This window comes from Erithacus rubecula, assembly GCF_903797595.1.
Source record: "Erithacus rubecula genome assembly, chromosome: 3".
Taxonomy (NCBI): domain Eukaryota; kingdom Metazoa; phylum Chordata; class Aves; order Passeriformes; family Muscicapidae; genus Erithacus; species Erithacus rubecula.
Window position 1 is genome coordinate 96,543,297 of NC_136689.1, and position 25,371 is coordinate 96,568,667.

General features: G+C 39.0%; 1 protein-coding gene across 2 annotated transcripts in view; it reads right to left on the minus strand.

Moving 5' to 3' along the window:
- The window catches only part of CEP192 (centrosomal protein 192), a 54,460-nt gene extending 31,786 nt beyond the window's left edge, over positions 1–22,674 (minus strand). The window contains exons 1-19 of one of the 2 annotated variants that reach the window (XM_079300538.1): positions 22,501–22,674; positions 21,914–22,144; positions 21,016–21,138; positions 19,350–19,465; positions 17,783–17,829; positions 16,342–16,474; positions 15,342–15,496; positions 14,091–14,231; positions 13,512–13,836; positions 13,052–13,192; positions 10,628–10,692; positions 10,373–10,546; positions 8,762–8,888; positions 8,510–8,640; positions 5,934–6,930; positions 5,699–5,822; positions 4,430–4,601; positions 2,184–3,069; positions 886–1,034 (exon numbers count right to left, since the gene is read on the minus strand). In XM_079300538.1, the coding sequence (XP_079156664.1) occupies positions 886–1,034; positions 2,184–3,069; positions 4,430–4,601; positions 5,699–5,822; positions 5,934–6,930; positions 8,510–8,640; positions 8,762–8,888; positions 10,373–10,546; positions 10,628–10,692; positions 13,052–13,192; positions 13,512–13,836; positions 14,091–14,231; positions 15,342–15,496; positions 16,342–16,474; positions 17,783–17,829; positions 19,350–19,465; positions 21,016–21,138; positions 21,914–22,080 (4,173 nt within the window). In that variant the 5' untranslated portion in view covers positions 22,081–22,144; positions 22,501–22,674. The remainder of the gene's footprint in view (positions 1–885; positions 1,035–2,183; positions 3,070–4,429; positions 4,602–5,698; positions 5,823–5,933; positions 6,931–8,509; positions 8,641–8,761; positions 8,889–10,372; positions 10,547–10,627; positions 10,693–13,051; positions 13,193–13,511; positions 13,837–14,090; positions 14,232–15,341; positions 15,497–16,341; positions 16,475–17,782; positions 17,830–19,349; positions 19,466–21,015; positions 21,139–21,913; positions 22,145–22,500) is intronic. The other variant, XM_079300539.1, reaches the window with a different exon arrangement.
- Between the last annotated feature and the right edge of the window lie 2,697 nt (positions 22,675–25,371).

Sequence of the window (25,371 nt, forward strand, 5' to 3'; positions counted from 1 at the left end):
TACAGGAGCTGCATAAAAGCCCTACAAAGGGGATTAAGAAATCATGCAACAAACCCTTATTCTCATGCACACACACATACATATATATGTATATAAGCACAGAGATTGTGGCTTGATGTTCTCTAAAGAGGTGGAGAGAGCAAGATTAAAACCAGAAATCATACTCTACCAAAAACTAATAAGAAAAGAACTAACATCTAACTAAAGATACCAAGTATCAAACTGCCACAAGCTCATCATGTCCTGTTCTTGTCCTCTTGCTATATTCTTCTCTACTGAGTGCATTCATCAATAAAAGAAATTAAAACATTCTAACGGACTGATTGACTTTAACTCATTCTCAAGTTCTCAAGATATTTTACTTCTGGAACAATTACTATGATAACAGGTACACAGAATTTAACAAAATTCAAGTGCAAGACAACCAATTTATTGCCTACAAGCTACCTACAGCTGACAGAGTAAGTCATCTTGAAGCCTGCTCCAAGTATTTATCATTCTCCATCACTGAAGATCTTGTGATTTCAAGAAAAAGAGGAGCAAACTGCCAAAAATGTTTTAGTAGTAACAGTCCTCAGAATGGGTGTTTTCTGGCCTAAGGCTGACTTTTCATGCATACACAAAGGTAGGAATGAAAAACTCAAACCTTGCACACTTCATGCACACAATACAATTCTACAGACCAACCACCTCGTGTAGCAATTACCTCACAAAATCTGCTTGTTGGAGGAAGTCAGGTGACCTGGCTAAAGAAAGTAGCATTGCTTTTGTGCATATTAACTATAAAACGGGGGGAAAAAATCACAAATCTGTAAAGCGGGCCTTAATTGTACATATGGTATAAGATTACAGTATTATTCAGCTTTATAAAATAAGGACTCTTACCTTTTCCCCATTAACTGAAACACTGAGTATTCCAATGTTGACCTGCAACCACCTGTCACTTGGATTATAAATGCTAAGAACTGTCTGTGATGCAATTCCCACACAACAGGCATTAGAGAACTTCAGTTCTTCTGGTACTTTTATATGTCCTTTGGAAGAAAATATGTTCCTGTTAGTTACAAGCATCCAGAAGTAAATCAGCACTCAGGCTGCCACCAAGCTTATGAACTCATCTGACAAATCATCATCATGGCAAGGAAATGTTTGACTCCTACACTTCTCTTAAGAATGTTCTTCCACAAGCATGAAATTTGAAATTTCAATCATTTCCCATTTGCACCTTAAAGTTCCACTGTGACAAAAATAAATACTTATGGACATGGCACATTCCATACAGACCCACAAAGTGTATTACTGTTACAAAACAGTCAGTGGTCACAACTTAATCAGTACCAGCTCAACTCAGAAAATTTGAACATTACTACTACAAAATCTCATTAGTATAGAAATAGGTAAGGAGTATTTCACTATTTTAAAGTGGACTAATAAGATTGATGATTTGGAACAATCAATAAACAAGCTCTAATCTGTCACAGATTCACATCTTCAACTCCACTAGCTTGGCATTTAGGCTGAAAGAATTAGCCAGAAAAAGAGTATAACAAAAAACAACTAACAAGATTGTAGATTAAAATAAGGTAGTAAAATTTAATAGTAATTTGTGTTGCTTAGGTTGAGAGTTAAGTCTAGATACCAAGTAAGAAAAAAAGACAGCAGACACTTGGCAGCTTGTCTTTCCCTTCATAACCAGCAAACAGTTTCAACCATCCATGGAGTTCAAAATTCTTATGAGTTTTGGCCTTCACTGACTGCTAATACCAAATTAGGTTGGAAATAGAAATGTCCTTTACTTTCCAGATAAAAAAAAAAAAAAAAAGTAATTTCAAGAGCATGACTTCTCTTGCCTAGTTTGAATTGCAGCTAGGATTTCTCTTCCTCCTATGAAATGTAGTTCTAGATCCTTTACACAAACACAGAACTACTTAATATTGAACAATGCTGAAATTCTTCTAAATTATGAGCAGTGTTTTTTAAGACCATTAGAGGAGCTATACGAATAGACACTGAATTCAGAGAACATCATTAAGCAAGGAAAAATAGTAATAAAGTTTGCATAAACAATAATTGCATTTACACTTAGTACCATCTTAATTTTATTTACTCTAACATAAGCAACATCACAATCACCATTCCTGTCCACAGCTGTATTTCAAACACACTGTAAAAAACACACTTACCAATACCAGGCGACTTGGACAGCTGCCACTCACTCCTGCCAGCTCCAAGAGGTTGTGCAGTATATGGTTTTGTATTTAAGGTATTATTGTTCCATGAAGTACAGTGTGGATTATAAAGTGAAGATGCACCCAAAAAGCCAGGACCAACATTTGGACCTGAATGAATTCCTAACATAAGTGGATTCTCAACATGTCCTGCTGGGATAGCAGAACAAGGAAGCCCTGCTGGAAGGCCAAGACCTGCAGATCTGCAGCCATGAATCTGAGACAGAACTGCATTTCCTGCAGGTTGTACAGTTCCCTGATGCTGTTGTGCAAATGGAGTCGTTGCAAGCAAGGTGGGGACAGAAGAAGAAATTGCTTGACTCTCAGAGGTAGTGACATGGGATTTAACAGTCGATAGATGAACATACTGTTCAGCAGATGAGTTTTGATTGCATGGCAAACAGGTGTTTAATCCAGAATAAACAGGTAATATATTCAGAGATGGTAATCCTTGTCTCTGTGCTTTGTTTGTTTGATCCTGACACACTTCTTGTGCATCAACATTGACAGAAAGTGGTGGAAACGTGCAGAGCTTACTTGGCAAAGCTGATTTAACATGGTCTAGCTCTTCATGATTTGCTGGTACATTTGAAGGAATAAATGTAAGCTCCTTTCCATTCTTCAGAAAACCTTCATTGGCCAGTTCTTGGTCCAGTACATTATGATGTTTTCTTTGAAGACCAGCAAGTTCATTTTCTTCTCGTTTCTGGTCAATACTAATTACTGCTTCTTTTCTATTTTTTTGACATGAGCGATTTTCTAGATTTTCTTTTGCATGTTCCTGTGGAGGAATTGGGCTGGCCTGAATTATTGTTGTGCTTAGTTCACCAGTATTTTCACCCTAGTAAATAAATATAGCATGCAGTATTACACATCTTAGAAAAACAATAGCGTACATAAGACACACCCAATTCTGGTACTGCCTGTTCAGGAAACTTTCCTGTCCAATCATTACTTGGATTGCCATCCAATATAAATAACCAAGTTTGTCTTGTCTGAAGTTTTACTTTTGTAGTTGTGACTCTTCACTCTGAAAAAGAAAACCTGCAGCTTCAACCTGTCTGCTATCCTGAAGACACATTCTACTGGGTTTGGCTGAGATGGAGTTGATTTTGTTCACAGCAGTCTCTGTGGTGCTGTATTTTTAAATTTGTGTTCAAAACAGCATTAATAACACACCAGACTAGCCAGATAAAAAAAAAAACGAAAAAACAAAAGACCAAAAAACAACAACAACAAACAAACAAACAAACAACTGAATGGCCTTGGACCAAATCACTAACCAAAAAGGATTTGAGTTGCATAAAAATGCATTGATACAAATATTTTGTTTGTGCACTCACACAAAGAAATAATTGAAGCCCAGAGACCTGCCCTTTTGATAGGAATGGTATAGCTGGAATGAGCCCTTATATCTGCACAAACATACATGTAAGTCAGAAAGGTTCTTCAGGTTTTATCTGTCTGTTTTTTAAAGCTCCATCCACAATTACACACACTTTGGAAGCAGAGAGACATAGAATAGATCCCAGATTCCAAAGAATGCATAAATTCAGATAAAAGATTGCCAGTTATTTTAATCAGCATAAGACTGCAAGTCTGAACACAAATTTCACCCTCACTGTATATTCTTCTCTAAACCAGCAAAAAGAGTCAGAACGACAGTCAGAGGTGGAAAATTAGAGTTTCAGTCCTGAAAATGTAGTACAAGCTACATTATGTATTTATAAACATTTCTCCAGGAAAAAAAAAAATATATAAACAGGAAAAGTATTCTCCTAACGGCTGAAGCTGAACAGCAAGGGAGCCTCAGGTGTGATGAAAGCAATAGAGATCCTCCAAAATACCACAGGAATACTACACCACATTCCAAGAATAGAATAACTTAATGAGAAATTACAGGGAAAAAAAAAAAAAAAAAAAAAAAAGGAAAAAATACATCAACTCTGACTTTTGAAAAAGTTCCTAGCTCTTGTTTTACTGTGTTTGTATTTACTAGAGTGTGTGCATTTAGCACAGCTGATACTGAAATTCAAATTTCTGAGAAACTCAAAAGCTGGAAACAAGAAGAATAGCTTTTCCCAATGCATAGCATATCCTCAACTGTTTGAAAATCCTTAGGGTTTTTCTTATTTAGAATTACTTTGACCTGTAAACTTTGGTTTAGGGGCAAAGGAGAGGTGCAGCTTTGTGTTTCTTACCCAGTAGGTCCTGGGGTTATGTGTCACTGCTGAGCTCTTACGGGCACTGCCAGATGGAGAGATATAGGTTAACCTGCTCATGCTTGGACTCGAGTAAACAGACTGAGGTAGCACATTCTCTTTGCAAGGAGATTCCTGACAATGTGATGGGCAAGAAAAGTCTGTTTCAGATCTGAAAGAGAGATTCAAAATATGCCAGTGTTAAAATAAATATTTTTAATGCTGACCTCAAGAAAAATCAATGTTACACATTACCTATGTTAAAAGTCAACTTTACTAGCTGTTCTTTTTAATGAATAGAAATGAGAAATCAGCTCTCAATTAACCTTTACGACTTCTGGCTTTGGTATATATAAAATACATTATCATTCTATATAAATCCACATAGGTAAACCATCAGAGTTATACAACTGAATTCAGATGCTAAGGCCACAGAAACACCACAATATATTAAAAGATGTTAATCAATATACTTGTATCTAACTAGATTAAAAAGTCAAATGAAATAATTTAACCTCTCAGGCATCACACATCAGTTTTCTACTCACTGCTGAGATTGTCTTCATTTCAAACACCTGAAAACACAGGATCTCTCAGCACTTTGTTCAACAAGACAAGCTAACATGACAACAATCAAAGACACTGACAATTTTAACTGGAAATCCTGATAGCTAAATATGCCTGCAAAAATACATCTACTCCTGCACATACTAATTTCTGAGAAATGCCAGACAGCATGTACTTCTAATAACACATACAAACACAAACTGTAGTTAAATACCAAACAATAAACTTAAAAGTTAAGTCAGGGACATCAGTTGCCTCATCTTCTTATAGGACTGCACACAACTTTTAGCTACTTGGCCATGTTGGTGTTTAAGACTATAGAATAAATGTAGTTGCAATTTTATTACACTTAGTGTTATGGCAGCTAATTTAATATTGTTCTTTCAGTTGCTGTAGAAACCCTAAACCTTGGATACAAGCATCAAAATACAAAATAGTCAGAAGCAATAAAAGTATTTCTACCCACCCTCTCCCACAACAAGCAATGATACAAATCAGAGAACCAAATGTAGCAAAATATTTCTAAGTTTAAAAAGCACATCTTCATTGGTCTACAAAATAACCAGCTCAGTGTATAATGAAGTCTTAGCCTAATAAAGATCTTCTATAAATCTGGATTACAGTCAACATTCAAACTAACACATGATCCCCCAGCAATCCTCATGAAGCACTAATTCTTATAACGTGCACCAAGAAACTTACCCTGAAAACGCTGTTCCAGAAGTGTCACTAGGAGAAGAGTGAATCAGAGGTGAAGTTGAAGGTCTGAAGCTACACTGCTCACCCTCCGGAGTTAAGTCACATTCAGGCAGAAGGGGTTTATGCTCTGGCAAATAAATTTTAAACACCGTATTTTATTTATTTAGGGACAGGAAACAAGTTTACTGTCAAGAAAAGCTTTTTCAATAACTAATTGCATTTATATTGGTTTACTTACCAGTACTATTCTGGGAAGTTGGGGAGAGTTTCTCAAAAGTTACATGTTTTGCATTCCCACCACGAGGAGCACTGGCATCCTTGCTTCTCTTCTCTATATTTTGCTTCCTCTCATCATTGTTCAATTTCTGCACAGGCTTGGCTGTTGTAGGATTTAGTGAGACATGTTTACTAGATTGCTTGGCAGGTTTTAAGCTGCTGAGAGATGGAGTATTACCTGCACTTCCCTCCACCAAATTATTAGATGGTTTAGGAAAAGCATTTGGTGCTTGATCTAGTGTTTCTCTATCTTCCCTTACATTACATGCATTAGTGGGATTGCTGCACTGGTAAGCAAGCAGATCTCGCTGTGCCACATCTATTTTTGCTGCTGAGAGAATTCCATATGTGTGCGCTTCATTTCCATTAAGTGTCTCTGATCTAATATCAGCATCTATTGACTGTAAATGTTTACTATTTACCAAATCTGTCAACTTCTCTGAATATTGAACATCATCTGCAATTTCATCTCCACGGCTGGGAATACCAGACAGACTAGAAAAATTCTGACTGTCACTTTCCTCATTAAGATAGTCAAGCAATCGCTTCTTTATTCCACGCTGTTTGCTATGATTATTCATCAAGTCTTCTGCAAGAGCATCCTCAGGTTTCTCTTTGTCCAGTAAAAAGGTATCAGATGCATGTTTCATAACACTCTCGTATTCACTTTCACATCTGTTCTCATCTGTTTTTTTGAGGTATTTTTCCATATCAAATGCACTATTTTCCTCATTGCTGGATAATACCTCATTAGCAGAGAGTTCAGCTTCTTTAACTCTTCCAGGAAGGACACGTGTTCTTTTATTTTTATTGGAGAGTTCCATCATCATAGCAGCTAGCTGGGAAGGTTCAGCGCTGGAGGAAGCATTAGCAATAGCATTGGCAATTGTGCTGATACTCAAGACAGAGTCAGAATGATTAGACAAGCCATCCTCAAACTTGCTTTTATGAATTCCATCCTACAACACAACAAAATAAAAAGTAAAATTTTTTTTTTCAGTGTTTTGTTTCTTGTTTGCATTTCAGGATACGGCAATATATTAACATTCTTCATTGACGCATTTTTAAATACTTGTCTGGAAAGAATGCTGACATAGAGATTATTCTCATTGTCCTGATTTTTTAAGTCTACTTCACAAAGGCTCTTCTAGATTCAGTAAGTATTGCCTACTAGGAAGCCTTAGTTCCTGTGAAACTTTTAAAATCCTAAAATGCTTTTAGTTCAGTTGAATGAACTGTAAGTAAAAACCTATCAGGGACAAACAGCAGAGAAGTTACCATGACCAAATATAAAGTAACTTCCCAATTAATTTTAAATCATCTGCCTCTACAGAGCAAAGACAGCTATTCCTACAGCTTTTTCCATCCCAAGTCTGAGTTCTTTAGTTTTCACATTGGCTGTTCTTAGCAAAGGGCACGGAGTAGGTAGACAAGTTATATCCGGAGTTCAGTTTCTTTTTGTCTCTCTCAGATGGACACAGACCCAGGAAGAACTGAAAACACCTGTGAAAACACCTGATATGCATGCATCACCTCACAACAGCCTCATTTAAAGACAGACAAATCATGGAGCAGACAGGTACACCATGACTGAACTGCCAGGCTCACAGGATAGATCAGCAGCATCAAGTCTCCATCAGGAGGCCAGTCACTCACTAGTAGAGTATCCTGGGGATCAAGACAGGGGCCAGCACTGTTCAACAACTTCATTAGTGATGTAGATGACTGGGCAGAGTGCACCTTCAAGTTCCATCACCACACAAAATTGGGAGGTGTGACTGATATACCAGGAGAGTCAGCTGTCATTCTGAGAAGCCTCAACAGGACAGAAAGATGGCTGAGACATTCAAAGGGAAATGCCAAGACCAGCACCTAAAGAGGAATAACCCCAGGCCCTTATACAGGTCCTGGGCCAACCAGCTGGAAAGCAACCTGGCAGAAAAGGACTTGAGGGTCATGGTAAATAGGAAGTTGACCACAAGCCAGGCAAAGAAGCTCAGCAGCATCCTGGGCTGCATTAGAAGGAGCATTGCCAGCAGGGCTTAGGGAGGTGACACAGGCAGGGAAGGTAGGTATCAAAGTCTACCAAACTAACAAGACACTTTTTTCAGACTTGCACCATGTTCATATTCTTAAATTCTATCAACTAAAAGATTTTATTCCAATGCTAAAGATAAGTTGCTTCATTAAAAAAATAGAAGGGGAAGACACAGCTGGAATTCAGAAATTTGGTCACAGAACATCAACAGCCTATGAGTCTCTGAAAAACCTATGGGCTGACAGACTGATCAATTCCAAAAGTGAAGCTGGAAGAAAAAGGAAAACGAGATTTTGATAGTAACACCTGACTTACTACAGGATCATGCCATTCTAAGGAAACTGTCCTAAGAAACAAGGGCACCTATTAGGATTCAAATGATCCATGTAAAAAGCTCTGAGCTGACATGAAAGTCAAAATGTAGCTGTATTCAAATAATAATTGGAGTAATTTGTTGTTAAAATGTTTCAGCATTTTAAAGAAAAATACAAGATAAATACCTTTGCTTTATTTTTGGTAGCATCTTCTGTATTAATATTTTCATGGATTCCAGCAGCAGTATCCACCCTATGCCCTGAACCTTCAGAGGCGGTAAAATTTGCATGTTCTCTTGTTTGCACTTCTAAGTCATCTAACAACAACAACCAAAAAGGAATTAATTTACAGTAAGGAAATGGTCTAAAAATCTGCATTCTTGGGATACACATGCTCCCTTAATACCCCATAGAAAAAAAGAGCTGTTCTGTAACTACCTGAAAGCACCTCCTCAGAGATCTGTGAAATCTCTTGGCTGATGTCACCTCCTGTTAAATCAGATCTCCTTAGCAAGGAAACTGGCTGCCTTTTCTTCGGGGACATAATATAGTAACCAAAAGAAGGCTATAAAAAATATCCCAGAACACAGCATGAGTAAATTAAATAATGAACAAGTAATAATTAACAATGCACTTGCAAAGCAGTTTTGGCCCACAGTGCTTGCTTTGTATACCTCTCATACCACAAAGAAATAACATGTGCCTCCTAGCATTGCAAATGCCTAATCTAAACACATACACTGCTTCCCACACATACATAAAATAAACTAACAACTGGCATGGCTGAGCCCCAGCTAGTGACTAAGTACCACACAGCTGTTTACTCATTCCACACCTCCTCCCAACAGAAAGAATTGGAAAGAACAGGTAAACCTCATGGGTTGAGGTAAAAGCAGTTTAATAACTGACACAAGATATAAACTGTAACTATAATAACAGTAATGGAAAGGAAGGAGAGGGGAATAACCCCCAAGAGAAACAAGTGGTACACAATACAATTGCCACTGGACACAGATCAATACCCAGAACAGTGATCCATGACTGCCAGCCAACTCCCCCGAGTTTGTAGACTGGGCAGGATGTTTTATGATACAGAATATCCCTTTGGTCAGTTTGGGTCAGCTGTCCTGGCCATGCTCCCTCAGATTCTTGTGCACCTGCTTCACTGGCAAAGCATGAGATACTGAAAGGTCCTTGATTTAGAGTATGCACAACTTAGCAACAACCAAAACATCAGCGTGTTATCAACATTATTCTCATACTAAATCCAAAACACAGCACTGTACTAACTGCTGCAAAGAAAACTATCCCAACTGAAATCAGGACACAACTTACTTGTACCAGTTACTCAAAATATAGAAATAAAGTCACATCATCTCTGCCTGGAGGCATGGTCCGCCACTAAATCTTGGAATGCTTAGGACAGACTCTAACTGCCAAATCCAACAATTCCTCATGACACAAGTGAATTACACAAGTATGTGTGAATGATGACTTTTTCCCATTGAACACAGTGCCCCACCTTCTTTTTTTGCCTGAAACACAGATGAGACCCTATCTACCAACAGCAGAAGAGAGAAGTGCCAGGTATCCAACAATTACAAGAAGTATACAGATGTTGTAAGCTAGAATCCAGATGATTACATTTTCACTGAAGTTGGGCATTGCCCAGATAGCACATCAACTATCAGTAGCCATTCAGAGGTGCCCTCGCTGTTCAAATAACCTTGACTGAACAGCATTTCATTCAACTGCGTGGGTTTGCTGGGACTTCCAACATGCCTCCTGTATATGGTATTTTCTCCCTCTAATCCTACAAATAATTAGTTCCTGACCAAAATTCAACAGTAACACCAGCCAGAACTTCACATCAGAAATTCCAGTAGGAAACCAGTCAACCCACACCTGTAGCACACAGAGAATTTCCTTCCTAAATCAACTTAGAAAAGTAGCTCTGAGAAAAAACTGGTTACAAAATAACAAAACTAGTGCTAGTTGTTGCTTGTCTGTCCTTTCCTTGTTTGTCAATATTAACATTTAGATACATACCCGTTTCACATTACTGCCTCCACCCAGACATCCCAGAGCTTCGGATCTCTGACCAAAGAACTCCCCCAAAGACAAACGTAAATAGCTGGCATCTTTATGAAGACTGAAGCTATTAGCAGATTTCCACGAAGTATTTGCTAATTCAGACGTATTTAGACTGCTTACTTTTCCTGCCTGCAGACAAAGAGATTTCAGAAGTTGCAGCATGTAAATAAATTAGAAAACTATTTTGTTTACTTTGAGCTTATTAGTTACCTGCATAAGTCTGTGCGCTTTCTCAAATTCTTCCTCATCTTGTGCAATCATAGCTGCTGCTTCAGCTTAAAACCAAAGAGAACATTTATTAAAAAAAGACAAAAGTTACTAAGTAATGTCATTACCATTTGTCATCACTCAATTTAATGGAAAGTTACTGCACATATAATTCTAGACCTGAGATAGTCTGGGACACACTAGGAGTTATGCAATCCCATTTCAGCAAGAAAAGTTATATGAAATTAGTTTTAAAGGAGCACTTGCTGGATCTCTAGAAGTCAAAATAAAATCAGCATTTAGTTAATTAACTTACTTGTAAATTAAGCAAGTGTCTAACAGCCTTAGCCCCAAGTTAAATTATAACTTTTTTATAGGTTATGGTAACCATATCAGCTATAACCAAGCATCACATGGCTAACTCGGATCAAACCTTTATTATATATGGGGTTGAAATTTTTTCCATGGAAGTGGAAAATATTGCTTTGAATTGGAGCAATACTGGCCTGTACCAGTTCATAAAAAATACGTGCAAATTAACAGGCCAAATCAACTAATACTTAAGAATTCCTTCACCAAAACGTCCTGAAAAACTCATCAAGAGATACTACTTTACCATCTGATTGCAATGTTAATGTATCACTAAGCTCATCAAAACCTGAAAAACAAAGAGCCTTGTACACAGAGCATTCCTAGGCATAGAGGGCACAGGACAAAAGCCAAGAATGGATGCAAACTTGTGAGGTGAATACAGCTGTTGTCCATAAAATTACCCATGGGAAATCACAATACATACTCTGAGGAAAGAAACAAAGTTTGAATGTATCTTGAATGTATGAGCAATCCAAGTTCATCTCCTAAAGGCAATCGGGCACTATCAATGACACATCATTACATTCAGTTTCACTATAAGTCAGTAGCAGTTCTTTATCTTCTCTGTGAGCCCTAAAGCCTCCAGAGACTTTCTGAAGCACCCAACACTGTCAGGTGAGCACTCCTGCACTATTCCACACTAGAACACATTGTGGGCAGATTTGCTAACAGAGAGACATGTCATAAATGAGACTCCAAAGAATCAGATGTAATATGTCCTTTCTGTCCTTACAAATAAAATTTCTTCTGCTGTCAAACACCACTGCAGGCATACAAGCAGACTAGCAGCCAGAAAAATGCCAACCATGTGGAGTCTGTTTTATCATCTACCCTACAAAGAGGTAAGCCCATTGACTTGAAAGCAGTAGTGCTTAAAAATCTCTCAGGTGGAAAAACCTAAGCAGCCTTGGAAAAATTGACAACAGTCAAATATTCTAATCACTCAACAACTCAAGTCTAAGATTCAGAAAGTGTCTGAAATATAATGGCTTTTAAAAAATCATGGAAGAGTTACTGACATAGTAGATGGAAAAGTGTCTCCCAAATGATATGATATTTACTTAAACCATCAGAAAACCACTACAGTGTTGAAAAACATTCTTTCAACCAGTCAACCCTGTTTGATCGCCCATTCAAAATAAACAGTGTTAGACAACCTTTGCTTTGAAAGAAAGAACCACCTTGAATGGACCATGGGCATCTTGAGAATACACTAGCCCATCTACATGTCAGCTTTAGAAACTTGAAGAGATTAGGAGAAATGCTGCTGCACACATTGCTCGAATCTCTTCCAAAACAGATGAGCAGATGACATTTTGGGGCTAAGGAATCAATTTGTCTACGTCACTACACATGTATTATCCATACCTGTATGACAAATACAGACTCTCATGAAGATCAGTCTGACATAACTTAAGAAGAATAAACAACTTTTTAAGTAAACAGAGGTTCAAAAAACCTGGAATTCAAGGGAAGATGAGAGTACTACAGTCCCTCAACAAGCTCCAAATTTTTCAGTACCAGTATCATTTTTCAGCATCAAGACATTCCCAAGGGACTTCACAAAAAAAATCAGCAGCTAGCCAATACAAGACTTTCAAGAATCTCAAATTTTGACACTGCATTCACATTCTATTTGATTTTGTAGCAATTCCTCATTGATAATTATTTCCTTGCTTATAAGCATCATGCAACACAAAATTACTCTTCTCCTTTTTTTGCAAGAAAGGATAACAATCATTAAAGTCCAAAGGAGAAAACTGGAAGTGAGAGGAGTTGCTTTAGCTCATACAATAGGTACTTCTTGTTTTGTCTTAAAACACTCTTCATGGGAAGATTAGGAAACACAGAAAGAAGCTATGAACTATAAATAATGTTATCACTACAGACTACTATCAGCATCAGCTTTGAAATAATTCGTAGTATTTAAAACCTGGAGTCTTCCCAACACCAAATACTGATCTGTTAAAGTGAAAAAAAAAGAAAAAAAAGGAAGAAAGTTTAATTAGCATTATTACAGACAACAAGAGTTAACTAAAAAAGATAATTACATACAGCCAGTGACAAACTCCTCATTTTTTTTATCATCTTCAGACATATTTAAATCTTGTTGTTCATCAAATGCAGTATAATATGCAAGATCAGTCACCCACTTGCCCTCCTCATTTTGATAGACAACGCTGTGTGGTAAATCACCTAAAAGATACATCAAATATTACATTATTATGTTACATTAAAATAAAAAGGGATATATCAAAAGTTGCTGCAACTGCACACCTAAACTGATTTCATCAGCAAATAAGTAACAGTTAAGTGCAACACACAACAATCAGTGTTTCTGAAAACAAAAGTAAGTCAGATTTAATTGATGCTACACTGTTTTTTATTACCAACTCCTATAACTAAATAAAAATGCCTAGCTTACAATTTTACTTCCTTTTCCATGCAATGGAGTATGGTCACAATTGCATAGCCAGGTTTAATGTAAGGATAGGTTGTATGTAATGCATCCTACCTTTGTCCGTTGCAGCTAAACTGAAGTTCTCACAGCTGTCCCCAGCTGGAGAGAGGTAAGTATCAGGAAGATCAACTTTACACTGAGTTGCATCTGCCTGAGGTGCATTTGCACTAAGAACTTCAGAAGTGGTGTCATGTCCCAAAAATCCTCTTGCTTCTGCATCAGAAGAAGGACCCTGACAGACAGAGGACTCGACTTCTTGCTTTGGAAGGACATCTGAGACATCAGCTTTATGGCTGTCCATGCACTGGAGATACTGGGAATCTAATCTCAACTCAGAAGCTGTGCAGGAATCCAGCACATCCCCAGCAGTCATGGAATTCTTTTAAAATAATAATCATTTGAAAAGTGTCAGAAGCACAGTTATTAACTGCATGTACTAAAAGTTACAGATACAAAACAGTCTAAGTTGACTATGTTAGAAAAACAGACCTTAAAATCAAAGTGGCATTATTAATTTTTTGTGAGAAGGTTGGGTGGTTAGCTAAAGATCTAACAAGTTTCCAAAAACACTGCTATCTTCTACTACAGTCTTACTCTCCATAAATAGTAGGAATTTAAGTGGCAATTTCATACCATTTGCTTTGCTGCTCTGGGCAGTGTGTCTCTTTGCACAGGACATCCAGTTATCCCTTCACTTTGTGAATCTTCATCACTAGCATTTCCAGAGTCTATTCCAGTCACAGCCCCATTAGTGGCAGAATCCTGAAAGCCCTCCTTTAAACAAAAAATATAAAATATTTAGATTCCACCGGAATAGACGTGCAAAAAAGAAAAAAGAAAAAAAAAAAAAGAATAACACTATAGGGCCTTCTAGAATGTTAAAAAATTCTCTAGTAGAAAAGATACTAATGACACTTTGTTAACTCATATGACACTGCCATAGCCAGCACCTCTAGTTAGCCTCTACCACCAAGGACAATAGTTCCTGGCTATGTCTATCCATGGATGTGCCTCCAAGGGCACATATCAAGAGGGGAAGATCACTTCTTACTCCTACTACACCCTCTCATGCCCTTTGATATGGGTTATTGTTATTCCCTTTTCCCAATGGCTGACCCATTGTTGGATGAAGGCTCCAACTCAGAGCCCTTTGTACCTACCCTACTGTCTATCTACAAGGCAGTGAAGCAGGGACATCTTGCACAGAGAAGCCCTGAAAGCAGAGCTCTGTTATTCTCTCTCTTAAAACAACTCATCCCTTCCTTCCTGCACTGCTGTAACAAATTCCAACCTATCCAGACTACTTGTACAGAGTTAATATCACTTTCCACACATCTTGGAAACTCTGATGTCAGTAGGGAAATTTCTGAAATTTCAGAAGCTGCAGTTTAACTGTTTAAATCAATCACACTTCTACACTCTGGTCAAGCCTATGAATGCCAGGATCACATAGATTGTTACAAAGCCAAGAAAAGGGAAAGGCACTTAATCCTTGGCAATCTGTTTAGAATGGAGCTAACTGTTGCTCAAAGGCAAACCACAAGCCAGCCTGTTGCTGCCCTACATTTAACTTCCACACATTTACCAATTATTTAAGAGAATCATTGACTCTCCTGGAAAGACAAGTCTTTGTGTTGCTACAAACTTAATAACACCTTGGGCATTGCTATCCAAGATAAAAAAAAAATATATATATATTTATAAACTTATTGTATGACAAAAAATAAGTGCCAGCATGTTTCCTTAATAGCTACAGAAACAAAAAAATGAAACCAAAATATAGTTAAAACTAACTCTGTTTAAAAATACCAGCAAATATAAGCTCTGAAAGTTTAATATGTTTAAGAACCATTGGGCATGTCAAGCTTTGAACTTTCATCCTACTTGCAATAAGACATTTTCAGAAAGCTTCAGTGCTGCACAACATTCAGAGAGTTTCTGCAGATTGGTGTCTCTTCTTATAATTTCTGGTTGTAACAGCTGCTCAAAATATGCTTCTAGTTGGTTATCAAAGAATTCTCCATCATCAATATCATCATCTATGAAAAGAGAAAAAATATTTCTACTCAGCAAACTATTAACTTAATTCTTGTATGCTTAACTCTCAAGTGAAGTTATGCAACAAGAAAGAACAAAACAACTTCAAAGGACAGTCATGACATATGTAGATGCCAAGAGGAGAAATTCTCTAGCCCTACTTTACTGCAAGGGTACTTCATCTCACAACAGTAAACCTAATGATCACTCTGCCTTCCTCATTGGTACATCCAAGAACATGCCCTGTCATCTTTCATGTCATGGGCAAAGTCAGCTGCATTCATAAAGAGCATGTTTGGGTCATGTTCTACAGCAGCCACTGGAAGGGCACAAAAAGTTCACAACTCTCAGCAATACAGAACTCATGCTCTCACTTTTATGCATGCAGGTAAACTAGACTTCCAACTTGGATGTCAACCCATACATGTAGTATCTAAAGAGAGCAGAACTCAAACTCAAGTAAAACTCCTTTTCAACTTCCATGGGTGTGCTCTTCACCACTGAATTTTATCTCTACTAACCTGAACTTAAAATTCAGGTAAAGTTACCACTTTATTAAATCAATGCCCACATTGCCACCTATACCTTTGATTCACAGTAGCTGAGGACTGTGTTTAACTTTTCAGATTAGAATTCCAATTGTGATCTTCTCTGACAAATTTCATAGCTGCCTACTCCCATCACAATTTTAAAATAGTCAGTTTTCTTTAATATTGTTATACTACTTTTTAATCAAGCACAATCTGCTATTAAATACTTAAGTAAAACAGAATCTTAGTCCTCAAGTATGCAATAACACTGAGTCAGAATTACAGACTCAGCTATCAAGAGTTATAAACACACCTACCAGTGGAATCTTCATCAGTGCTTAGAAGAGATGAGAGTTTCTCATTCTCCAAAAAACTTGAAAGGCTATTGCTAAGATGAACACTTGAGTTAGCACCTCCTACCAGCTTTTCAGAAGGTTCAGATGGACCAACCTGTGAAAAGCACCCAGAAATAAATGTTACTAGAAATTACTATTGTATTAATTCAGTTAATAAAAAATAATTAATAAGGTTAATAATATTGCAAAACTCTGCATGCACTTTTTTACTTATTCCAGGAAACACTCTAGTTCAAATGAACTTTGCCTGCTAGCTTCCAGAATGGATGCATGCAAGAAACATGGGAATCATAAAAGGCAAAGAGCAAAAAAGCATCTGAAGGACACCAAACTTCCACTCAAAATAAAGAACTGAAACATTGTATTAAAGAGTTTACACTTGAAAAAAATGTCCTCCGTCCATGAGCTGCAACCCCAACTTAAATGTACAAAGACATCTCTCAATAGTTTCCATGCTGCTAAAACAGAGCTTCTTCAGAAAGTATACACACAGATCCAACCTGTATTGGAAATTTCTCCAAATGAGCACACTGAATTACTAAAAGAGTAATATTTCAGTTGAATCTAGCTTACAGTAAGTACTCTATCTTTTCTGTAGCTGAATGATTTCTTTAAAACAGCATGACACAATGTCTGGTATGGATTTAGTCTCACATTCTTTGTAATGACTAAATTATTTCTGACAAACAACAAAATAAGTCCAAGTTCAGAAAGTAAATAATTTGAAAGGAAAATGAATTATGGTTTTCAGAAGACAACTTGCAAGCATTCAACTGCAACTTACTGACCACTGTGGCCCCTAAAAAAACAAACAACAGAAAACAAAATCAAAACACTAGCTGACACATGAAGGAGTATGTATTGGACAGCATTTGGCTGCAGCCTGACGTGTGTTTTCTATAGGGAATAGGTGACCTCCCATTCCTGTCTGCCTTGTATCTCTGTGCCCAAAACTCTTAGCATCCCTAACACAGTCGATAAAAAAGGGGGGAAAGCATAGCCCTACCTGTCAATATTTGCTAGCTCTGGATTGTCTGCTTCAATTTCCAAAAGCACTACAAAAAATTCCTCTAAAGATGTTTCACTTAGATAGACTACAACTGGGATAAAATGTGAGGTCCTTCAGTGACAAAGAACTACCAGACAGCAGAGACTAGGAGCAAACAATAGTTTTCACAACTGAGAAAGATTAGATGGAGTCATGCTCGCATGGTATTAATTAAGTGATCTGCAAAATGAAGACAAAGTGGGTGATGCCAGCACCTTTAAAAACTTAAGGTATACACAATATAAGACAATTAACATAGTACCATTCCTTCTCTCCTCCTCTCATAGAATTAAGTCTATTAGAAGATTAATATTAGAAAACATTTAATTTCACTCCATTTGGAAAAGCTTTTACCTTGCTGTTCTTAATGTCTGGGAGAAAACACATTCCAGTTGGCAAATCTGAAACAAAGTGGTGTAAGCAGTATTTTAGTAGTATTACACGAGAACATAAGTGCTGACTATTCTCTAAGGTTAAACTGAGCTTCTGGAAGGTCTTGGCATACACCATAGAAATAACCCAAATAGATTACCACAACACTAAACCTTGCAGGTTCTTATGATAGTGATCTAAAGGATCTTGTTAAAAAGGCAGAGCTTCATCAGGGCTAGAACTCTAAAACTGATGAAATTTGTTTACTGTCTTAAGGATCTCCACAAGGTAGCACAAGAAAGTAAGGAGGTCCAGTTTGTACTAGCAGGAGGAGGAACAAGTGTTCTGTTCCACTGTTGCATTTCACCTACTGGACCAATTCTTGTTTTGGATCATTTTAAGCAGCTTCCACTGTGTGCTATATACCCACACAATCCAGTTGCAAGTCTCACATGACAGAGAACAGTTTAGACTTGCACATAGAGATTTTAGCAAAAAGGCTTTGTAATTCTTCAGTAATAGGTGTGAATAAAAGAATTTTCAAACAACAATTTCTAAGTTAAAATCAACTAACTAAATATGACTGGCCACTACCAAGTCCAAACACTGGGCAGTTTCAGCTTTCCAAAGCATCACCCTTTTGTTGCCAGTTACTGCCACTTCCTCAAGACTACAGTAATAAATGACTGAAGCCAACATTTCCCTGTTAGAAGTGGTTTTTAGTAAGTGTCTATTTATGTCACAGGTCACAGCAGTTTCTAATTGAATATGTTAGGTGTCAAAATTATTATTTGACAAAAACCTATACGAAAACTCAAAGCTTGGAAAAGGATAACGTCTAGAAGTATATATTTACTAACTGTATTTACTGAATTTTACAGGACAAATAGAACTTATTCACAGAACTGGCATTAGCAAAAACCCCAGGCAAGCTTAATATCAGTAGCCATGCTATTAAAATAAGTTTGGGTATATTCTTTTGCTTCTACTACTCTACCCAGACTTCTGAAAAAGTACAGTTTTCACAGCAAGTATTCAAAACTATTTTTTCATGCATAACCTCACTAGAAGAGCATGCTTCCAACACCTACAGCAGCAAATAAAGACAAAGACACCTATTACAGGCTGGAATAGGGCAAGAGAAGAGATGCCAGTTAAAACATAACCTTGTAGCCTTACACTTACTGAAATAGAAGGGGTAGAAAACAAGCTACATACATTTCTTCCCCAAAGTTCTTGGAACTAAGTCAGATAACTAATGCCATTTATTTATGGTACTGTACAGCAAACATTATTTTCACCAACTTGCTGTATAGCTTTTTACTTTCAGGAGAAGTCCAAGAACATAACCACAAGCTTTCTCTGTTTCCAGTTTGCTCAAATCCAAGAGATGTTTTTTCAAAACCCATTTATAATCTGCCATAAAACAATGAGAGGGTCAAAAGAAAACATCTGCAGCATAAAAAGCTAATTACAGTGACAACAAGTAATTTTTCTCAACATTTAGTACTCTCCAATTGCTCAATTAGCAAAATTTCACATAAGGTACCTTGACCATGATTTGAATGTTCAATGACATTCTGAGCTTCCTCTCCACATCCTGAGTGGGATTCTTTCAAATTAACACAAGGTGGCTGAGGCTCCTCAATTTGCGTAGCAATTTCCCTAGAAAGAGAATTATTTCAATTAAAAACCAGTAAGCTGCACATACCACCATCTCTCGTGATAAAGGTTTGATAAATTCTCCAATTGCTTTGTCTCAGACAGCTGTTTCCAATATAGGATAGATTCTAGAGACCTGTCATTTTACAATATAAGAATACATATCAAAATTACAAGGACTGCAGTTTTACAATCTAAAAAACTGTGACACAAATACTCAAATTTCATGCAAAATATGGCTCTCTACTATTTGTTCCTCTCTTTCATTTCTGTTAAATGAGGGAAAAGTATAAGGACAAAAGGGTCTACTCTGGCCAAGTTCCATGATCCATTTGAGACCAAGTCAAACACTAGACAAGATTTCATCAAGCCCACAATATCACCAAGCCTTTTGTTACATTAAATAAAGCATCAGATCATAAAAAACATGAGTTATTGAAATTGCATGTAGTTAAATAACAGCTTTCGTAATTATGCAGGAAAGTTATCCTTCACTTCTTGTTTTACAGAACATCCACACAAGCTTATAAAGTAATCATGTCAGATGTTAAAATTTCATACTTTTTCTTCAATATTTTAGATAAATAAATGAAACTAACATTTGAAAGCTTAAAACTAAAGTTTACAACTATTCTGTGTTCTGTTTTCTTACTTGAGCACAATCAAGACACTGACTCCCTCTCAATTCTTATATTTTTTGTTTTGATAGGGATATACTGTCACAGTGCAATTTTATCAGTGAGAAAGGCACACAGTGCAGTTTCTGCCACAACAGGAGCACATTTGGCCTTGGTTACAATAATCAATGCAACAGCTTCCAACAATTCCACTGCTCAGCAATGCTTTCTCAAGTGTATCACTAATAATAATTATTTCCTAAGAAATACCCATCACTGAGGCTACAAGAAAGGCAAATTTAATAGAAACTGTTGCTCTTTTCTGTATGCAAACTGCTGGATACTTATTCAAAACATATTTATTGAAGTGCAAAATGCTATTCAGACACATGATGTAAACTAGAAACACCATCCTAATTCTAGATTATGTAAAGCAAACTAGGTAAATACAGGCCACATTCAGGTAAGTCAATTAAACAATCATGCTCAGGGCATTTTTAACTAGTGTGACAACAAAACAAAACCTCACAGCCTATAAAACATCCCTTCTGAAGATTCATTCCTGTCACATACATGAAGCCCAATTAGTCAATCAAACAGCAGAATGCTGCTCATGAAGGGCTGCACAGGCTAAGTGGCATCAATCCCTGCAGTGCTTCCACGTGGCCTAGCACTATCCCTCTTCAGAAAACATGAAGGAGCTGTTTTTGTAGGAAAAGTTGCCCATGCTGCCAAACACTCTAAGCTAAAAGGCCAACACACAGCTGAGCTCTCCAATTACTGCAGGGAAGTAAGTAGTAAAAGTTGCTATTTTCAACTCTGCAACTCAATTCTGAAGTTAGCACATAATTAGTTACATAGTACATATAAATCTATGTACTAACTTACTGGTATCTGCATTTCAGGACAGAATTAGACTTTAACTACATCACTTACATGTCATCATGAAAGCAGAGGGCAAATTTTTCCACTGGCTCAGGATGTGACTGACTGCTGTGAGCAGATCCTGATAGAGATGAATGTTTCCCTTCCAAATAGGATGCATAATCATCAGGAACCCTGTAAATGTGGGATGGAACAACACACATCAGAGTCATTCTAATATGTACTGCTCCCATTTTCCAAAGAATTGGAGGGAAAAAACTCATATAGGCGACTACTTATTTCTTGTAACTTATTTCAATATTTTAGTTAATCTGTACTTAGAAACACACATATGTATCCTGAAAGCTCCTCTCCAGTCCTCTTTAACTCTTTAGAGAATACCACATTACAGTTTCTAGTAGCTAGCAGTGTCCTTCTAGAGCAACACTTCTGGAAAGACAGGGTATTAAAGTCTCATCTTACTTGTTGTTAAGTAACAGGACAGCAGTTAAGTGCAAAGGCTACTCTACTCTTTGCTGAGCAAATTTTAATTCTTATACATAACAGTAGCTCATACACTTTCTAAAAGGAGCCAGATTCAGGTAAGTTCAGTGAACAGTTAACAGAGAACACAATGTAAAAAATGTATTTTTCTCTACACAACTTCAAACTCAAGTGTAGTCAGCTGAAGAACTGAGTAAAAAGAGACTTGACTGTAACAGTCTAAAAATTAAATTACTTTTGAAGGGCAATTTTTGCAAATGTTAAGTATTGTACCAGTTACAAATTAAATGCAAATTTTACACTTTATTACAGACAGCCCCATTTTTGCTGATTACTGAGATATTGATTGCTAAATAGCTTTATCACCAACCAAGTAATCTGTGAAATTAATTTTTGCTCTCCACAGTTAAATGCTTTAACTGTGCGGTTTTTTATATTACTGAGTGGCGCTTACTGAGACCCTCACCTGTTGTCACCGCCCCCTTGGCTCCTGACCAGAGTGGAGGCAGCCACAGGTAACCCCGGGTTGGAGACGGTGACATTCTCAAAGACCACACTGGCGCTGCTGTTCAAGGAATAGCCCAAATAGCTCGGGAACGTCTCGTCGGCGATATTCCTGAAGTCTTCCATCATCCTGCACACGCTGCCTGGAACAGCACTCGGCCCGGCAACACCATCAGCCCCGCTCGGGCAGCATCTGCAAGCAGGACCCAAACAGCTTCACACTTACACGAGGCAACGCGCTTTACTCGCACATCGCTGCCAGGTTCCTGGGCAAGCACCCCGCTCTACCCACAAACGTGCCCCAGAACCATTCCCAGACTTTTGGGGGACAAACTTCCACAGCCCTCTCGGAGCGCCCAACAAGAGCAGTGCTCCTGCGAGCCGCAGAAGCGCCGCTGCCAGCCGTGCCCGCCTATATTTAGCCCGTAAAGCCGCCTGGACCGCGGCAGCCCGAGCCTGCCTTCCTCCCTGCGGGCCCCTCCGGGGGCACCTGAGGCGACACCGACTCTGTGGGACCGCGGGACGCGGAGGGAAGCTCCGGCTGCTCACCGGCCACGCTCCACCGCGCAGTTCGGCGACGGAAGAGCGCCTTTCTGCCCAAACAGCAGTGGGAGATGAGCTCTGCCCTTCCCGAGGGTTCCCGGAGCAGCAGGAGCGCTGGCGCACAGACGGACCGACCGCCAAAACCAAAACTGGGAACCCGCCCCCTGCCGCCGCCGCAGCGCCCCCCAGCGGCCGGGCGGGCACCGCTCGCTCCCCTGGCGCGCAACGGAAACTGCCGCGCGACCGACCCGCCCCCCGCGCGGCCAGCGGCGCGTGCGCAGTGGCACCGCGCGCGCCTCGCGAACTTTGGCGGTCCCTCCGCGCAGCCAATGGCAGCGCCCCGAGCGGAGCCGGCGATTGGCGGGCAGGGAGAAAGTCTGGGGAGCGGCAGCGGGGGCGCTGATTGGACGATGCGCGCGCGGCGCCGCCCAGCCCCGCCCCCGGCGGCCGTTAGGCGGGAACGGGGGCGGGTGTTTCCTGAGGGACGGGCGCGAGGGTGTGATGTCATCGGCGCGTTTTGTCTCAGGTATTTGCTTTCGGGCCGGCCAGACTTGGATCCCCGTACCAGTGAGTAGCTCGGGATCTTCCAGGGAAAGGGCCGCTGAACATCCCGCCCGACCGTGCTGTCCCCCGTCCTACCTAAACATGGCGAAAAAGCTTTAAGAAAAAAAAAGCTTCATTCGGATTAACTCATGTGACGTCTTTATAATCCCGGCTTTGTTTTCTGTCCCGTTTTTGCCAAATGAATCAGCTAGATGAGGCTGAGAAATAGAATCGTTCGGGTTGGAACAGAGCTCGAGTTCGTCCAGCGCCATCCCCAGGCAGGGCGGGGTCAGCTGGAGCCGGTGACTCACTCCGGGCGGGGTCTGGGTGTCTCCGGACAGCGAGACTCCTCCACCTCCCCGGGCAGCCCGGCCCGGTGCTCTGCCACCCTCAGCATGAAGTTCTCGTGTTGAGGCGAAACTCCTTGTGTCCTAGTTTATGTACAGAACTTGGAAAATTTCATTTCCATGCTGAAGCGTATGTGTCACTTTTTTTTTAAGTAGAGGATGTGAGCAGGTGCCTTCCAAACATGCGTGCACATGAAAACTTCAACAGATCAAACTCAATGCTGTCCAGGATGTTTTCACAATGCATTTCTACAGTTGTATTCCTGGTATGGAAAGTACAAAAATCTACAACAGTGAAAATCCACGTTTGTCATAGTTAGAAATTCATACTGGTTCAAATATGTTCAAAACAAAACCAAACAACAACAAAAGCAAAACCACCAGAGACACAAACCATGCACACAAACAAAAAAAACCACCAAAGCCATTTCATGGCTTCTACAAGCCCCAAAAACTTCTAATCCTGTTAGTTCAAACTGAGATGTGTTCCATGCACAGAAGGGCTATTGCAGGTATTATTTCAGATGAAAAAAAGAGTGCGGCCTTTAAAAGTGCTGGATAAATTTAAAACATTATGAGTTCCTGCTGTAATTATCCTTTTCAAAGCCCTTCTATAATCTTGCCTCCCAGGGTTCTACTGCCTGTGTCTGAGAGTCCAGACCCTGCACAGCAGTACAGTTCACAGGCTTGAGTCCAGGGCATAGAGGGAAGCGTGAGTTTGAGGAAGCAGAGGTGGAAAGTCAGGGATGTGGATCAAAGGGTCCTGCTTTGGAGAGAGGTCAATACAAAACAGCAGGCAGGGGACAAAGCAAGGATCAGCCACAAAACCAGCCTGAGTTCATTTGCTGAGGTTAAAGCACTTGACCACTGTGTTCTGACACAACTTGTTTGCACTAACATTTACAGCATGTTTCCATTAGGAAGAAGTGTGACTGGAATTAGGATATCTAATAATAACACATGTTCATCACAGAGGAAAATAATGTGACCATGCTGAGCAAACTATTAACAATGCACTACTAGAAGCTGCAAAAAATTGTCAACTGTAACTGGCCAATTTGTGACCTCTTCAAGGTTTAAGAGTGGAATTTGCAAATGTCTCAACACTTCAAAAATATGTTCTGTTCCTTGCATACTCAGAAACAGTTTGTTCTGGTTTAGGAATGTATCTCAGTGTAATAGTGTTGATAATTTTTTAAATTATTCATTCTCCCTCAGAGGAAGTTACTTCCTACCTGCCATTTAAGCATTATCTTTTAATCATGTAACATTTATTTTTACCATACAAAGTTGGCATGGTTTTGTGTTAACTTTTCCTGGTAAAGGTATGATTTTTTTTTCCTTCCACACTTCTATTCCAGTTAGCTGGAAAGCAAGGAACCTCACTCCACACATGTTCAGCAAGCACATTCTAACACCAGTGTACCTCATGAGTTTTTAAATTAAAACTTGATCCCTCAAAGAGAAATAAAGATACAAATGTGGTGGATCTGAGCAAATTAAGTTTTCAAAATGCAAGTAAAATGCACAGAAACCTGTCACTTGGCTAAAATACAAGTTCCCCTCTCCTTTTCCTCATAGTAGTGGTCTAGTCCACTAGGAAACAGGGTTTGTCCATTTTGAAATACATTGAAATATATTACTACACTTCAGGTTTCTGCTGCACAAAGGCCTCCTCTTTCTTTGCTACCCCCAGGATCTGCCCAACAAACTCAGCAACCCCTTCCTGTGCAGTAATGCTACTCCTGGGCAATACCATGCCCTTTGGCCAGCATTATCTTCCTGCCTGTCTTGCACCAGTCTGAGTCAGTGCCAACATGCTGGTCCACAACAGTGATGCTCCTGTGCTGACAAATCAGAAGAGGCATTTTGACATCTTTCAAGCAGCACTCTTCAAAATGTCCTGATTTCATTCAATCACTGGAAAAGAATTGAGAGGTAATGTGAAACCCAACAGCTCTAGCAGTCTCCACAGACCTTCAGCACA